Source organism: Penaeus vannamei, chromosome 22 (genome assembly GCF_042767895.1).
Source record: "Penaeus vannamei isolate JL-2024 chromosome 22, ASM4276789v1, whole genome shotgun sequence".
Taxonomy (NCBI): Eukaryota; Metazoa; Arthropoda; class Malacostraca; order Decapoda; family Penaeidae; genus Penaeus; species Penaeus vannamei.
In genome coordinates this window covers 13,032,576-13,035,075 of record NC_091570.1, presented here as the reverse complement: position 1 = coordinate 13,035,075, position 2,500 = coordinate 13,032,576, and the positions used below count along the sequence as shown (strand labels likewise).

The following is a 2,500-nucleotide window of genomic DNA, read 5'->3' as shown; positions in this document are numbered from 1 at the left end:
TGGTACCTGTAATCACAATATTTGCTGCTACTGGTAGTAACACAACTAAGTGATATATACAAAAAAGTCATCTTTACAATAAACCACATACCTCATTGTAGTAGGAAAACACCACCAGGAGGAAGTACACCACAATTACAAAAGAAATCAAGTTCAGTGGCACTGGTGGCTTAAATGGTGTGAAGATGCTCATGAAAGCATAAAAGATTGGGGCTGCTTGCCACAACATCCACGGTAACAACAGCTTGGGTCTGCCCTGAAATTCACATGCCAATAAAATCATTACTAAATAGATATTTGCTCATCAATTTATAACATAACAAACAGGCTATTGCTGCTACATGACATGAAAAAAAAATATGTCCAGCTATTCTTATATCAAACAAGTAGATAAAAATGTTTGTACATATTTAGATGAAGTCATAATAATGCTACTGAAAACAATAAGAATATCAACAATACTAGCAAAATTAGCTCTAAAATAATGCATAAAAATAATAACAAAAAAATAATAGTAATTATAATAATGATAAATAACCAAAAAAATAAGAATGATGATAAGGATAAAAATAATACCAATAACATCATCATAACAACATCACTAATAATAACATAATAATAATAATGATAATAATAATAATAAATTAAAGATAAAAAAATAATGATAACAACAATAATGATAATAATAATTATTATTATTATAATAACAATAATACTAATAATGACAATAATAATAATTACAAATACAATAATGATAACCACCACAACAACAATAACAATAATCATAATAATGAAAAATAATAATAACATTATTAATTATGATAGTAGTTGTAGTATTAGTAGTGTAACAATAATAATATGATAATGATAATAATAATATGAAAATGACAATGATAATAAATATAAAATAAAGATTACAATACTAAAAATAACAATGATAATAAAACACTAATATTACTAAAACAATAATAATAAGAACAACAATAATAAATAAATAATATCTAAGTTTACACACAGATGGCTCCATAAGTGCTGAGGCATCAATTAGCCAATTAGTTCTCTGCTGATTTCCCCTTTCCCTGATTTTTCGTGAAAAATATTTTTCCTAATGCTATTAATACTAATGTCATTATTGTTGTTATTTATATCATAATGATTATAATGTTATCAACAATACTAACACTAATTAAAAAAATATGGTTATTTCCAAAAATTAAGAAGGAAGGAAAGAGGTGAGCTCAGTAAATTTTGTAATTGACTCCTTGTTGACTAAGCCCTTGGGTAGCCATACATGTGTAAAGACAATCAATAAACAAAAAGACACAGAGGACATGACATGTATTGCTGCCATGTCAACTTAGTTAATCATAATTGTTCTCACTACTGCTAAAAATGACAATAAATGCAAAATTATTGTAGGCTCTGCTTTAACAGGTTCTTTATTACAATTAAGCAAATGAATACTTTTTTTAAACATAGTGACTTACCATTTTAACACCATACACCAACTGCACACTTACAATAAAGCAAATAATGCAGAGAATAGCTTGAAGTCCCAACGAAAAATACACTGAAAAGAAAAATACAGTAACTAGAACCTACCCCACAAAAAATAAATAAATAAATAAAAAGGTAAAATACTTATTGTTAACTTTTGATAACACTGCCTTTTGACTACTCAAAAAATTGCTAATCCTCACTTCCTAATAATAATCTCTATTCCTCTGATTCTTATTCATGGAAAGCAGACTACATGCTAGGCTACTTTAATGCTATGCATTACCTAAAAGTTCTCTGTAATGCACTATTTCTAAAGCATAAATTTAGTAACTTAAAAAAAAAAAAAAAAAAAAACATGTCTAAGCAAACAATATTTTGACAGGGAGAGAGAGAGAGAGAGAGAGAGAGAGAGAGAGAGAGAGAGAGAGAGAGAGAGAGAGAGAGAGAGAGAGAGAGAGAGAGAGAGAGAGAGAGAGAGAGAGAGAGAGAGAGAGAGAGAGAGAGAGAGAGAGAGAGAGAGAGAGAGACAGAGAGAGAGAGACAGAGAGAGAGAGAGAGAGAGAGAGAAGAGAGAGAGAGAGAGAGAGAGAGAGAGAGAGAGAGAGAGAGAGAGAGAGAGAGAGAGAGAGAGAGAGAGAGAGAGAGAGAGAGAGAGAGAGAGAGAGAGAGAGAGAGAGAGAGAGAGAGAGAGAGAGAGAGAGAGAGAGAGAGAGAGAGAGAGAGAGAGAGAGAGAGAGAGAGAGAGAGAGAGAGAGAGAGAGAGAGAGAGAGAGAGAGAGAGAGAGAGAGAGAGAGAGAGAGAGAGAGAGAGAGAGAGAGAGAGAGAGAGAGAGAGAGAGAGAGAGAGAGAGAGAGAGAGAGAGAGAGAGAGAGAGAGGGAGAGGGAGAGAGAGAGAGAGAGAGAGAGAATGTAGTTTGCCTTTTAAGCTATACAAAATTTTATGAAGTATACTAAGAAAAAAAATTTATTCACAATACTAAGATTTTGTCTAAATGAATC

The 2,500-nt window shown here is 31.4% G+C and overlaps 1 protein-coding gene across 1 annotated transcript in view; it reads right to left on the bottom strand.

Annotated features, from left to right (window-relative positions):
- Positions 1-2,500, bottom strand: part of LOC113804065 (uncharacterized) — a 6,592-nt gene that overhangs the window by 2,075 nt on the left and 2,017 nt on the right. Inside the window, exons 3-4 of the mRNA XM_027354895.2 lie at positions 1,488-1,570; positions 92-256 (exon numbers count right to left, since the gene is read on the bottom strand). Coding sequence (XP_027210696.2) covers positions 92-256; positions 1,488-1,570 — 248 coding nt within the window. The remainder of the gene's footprint in view (positions 1-91; positions 257-1,487; positions 1,571-2,500) is intronic.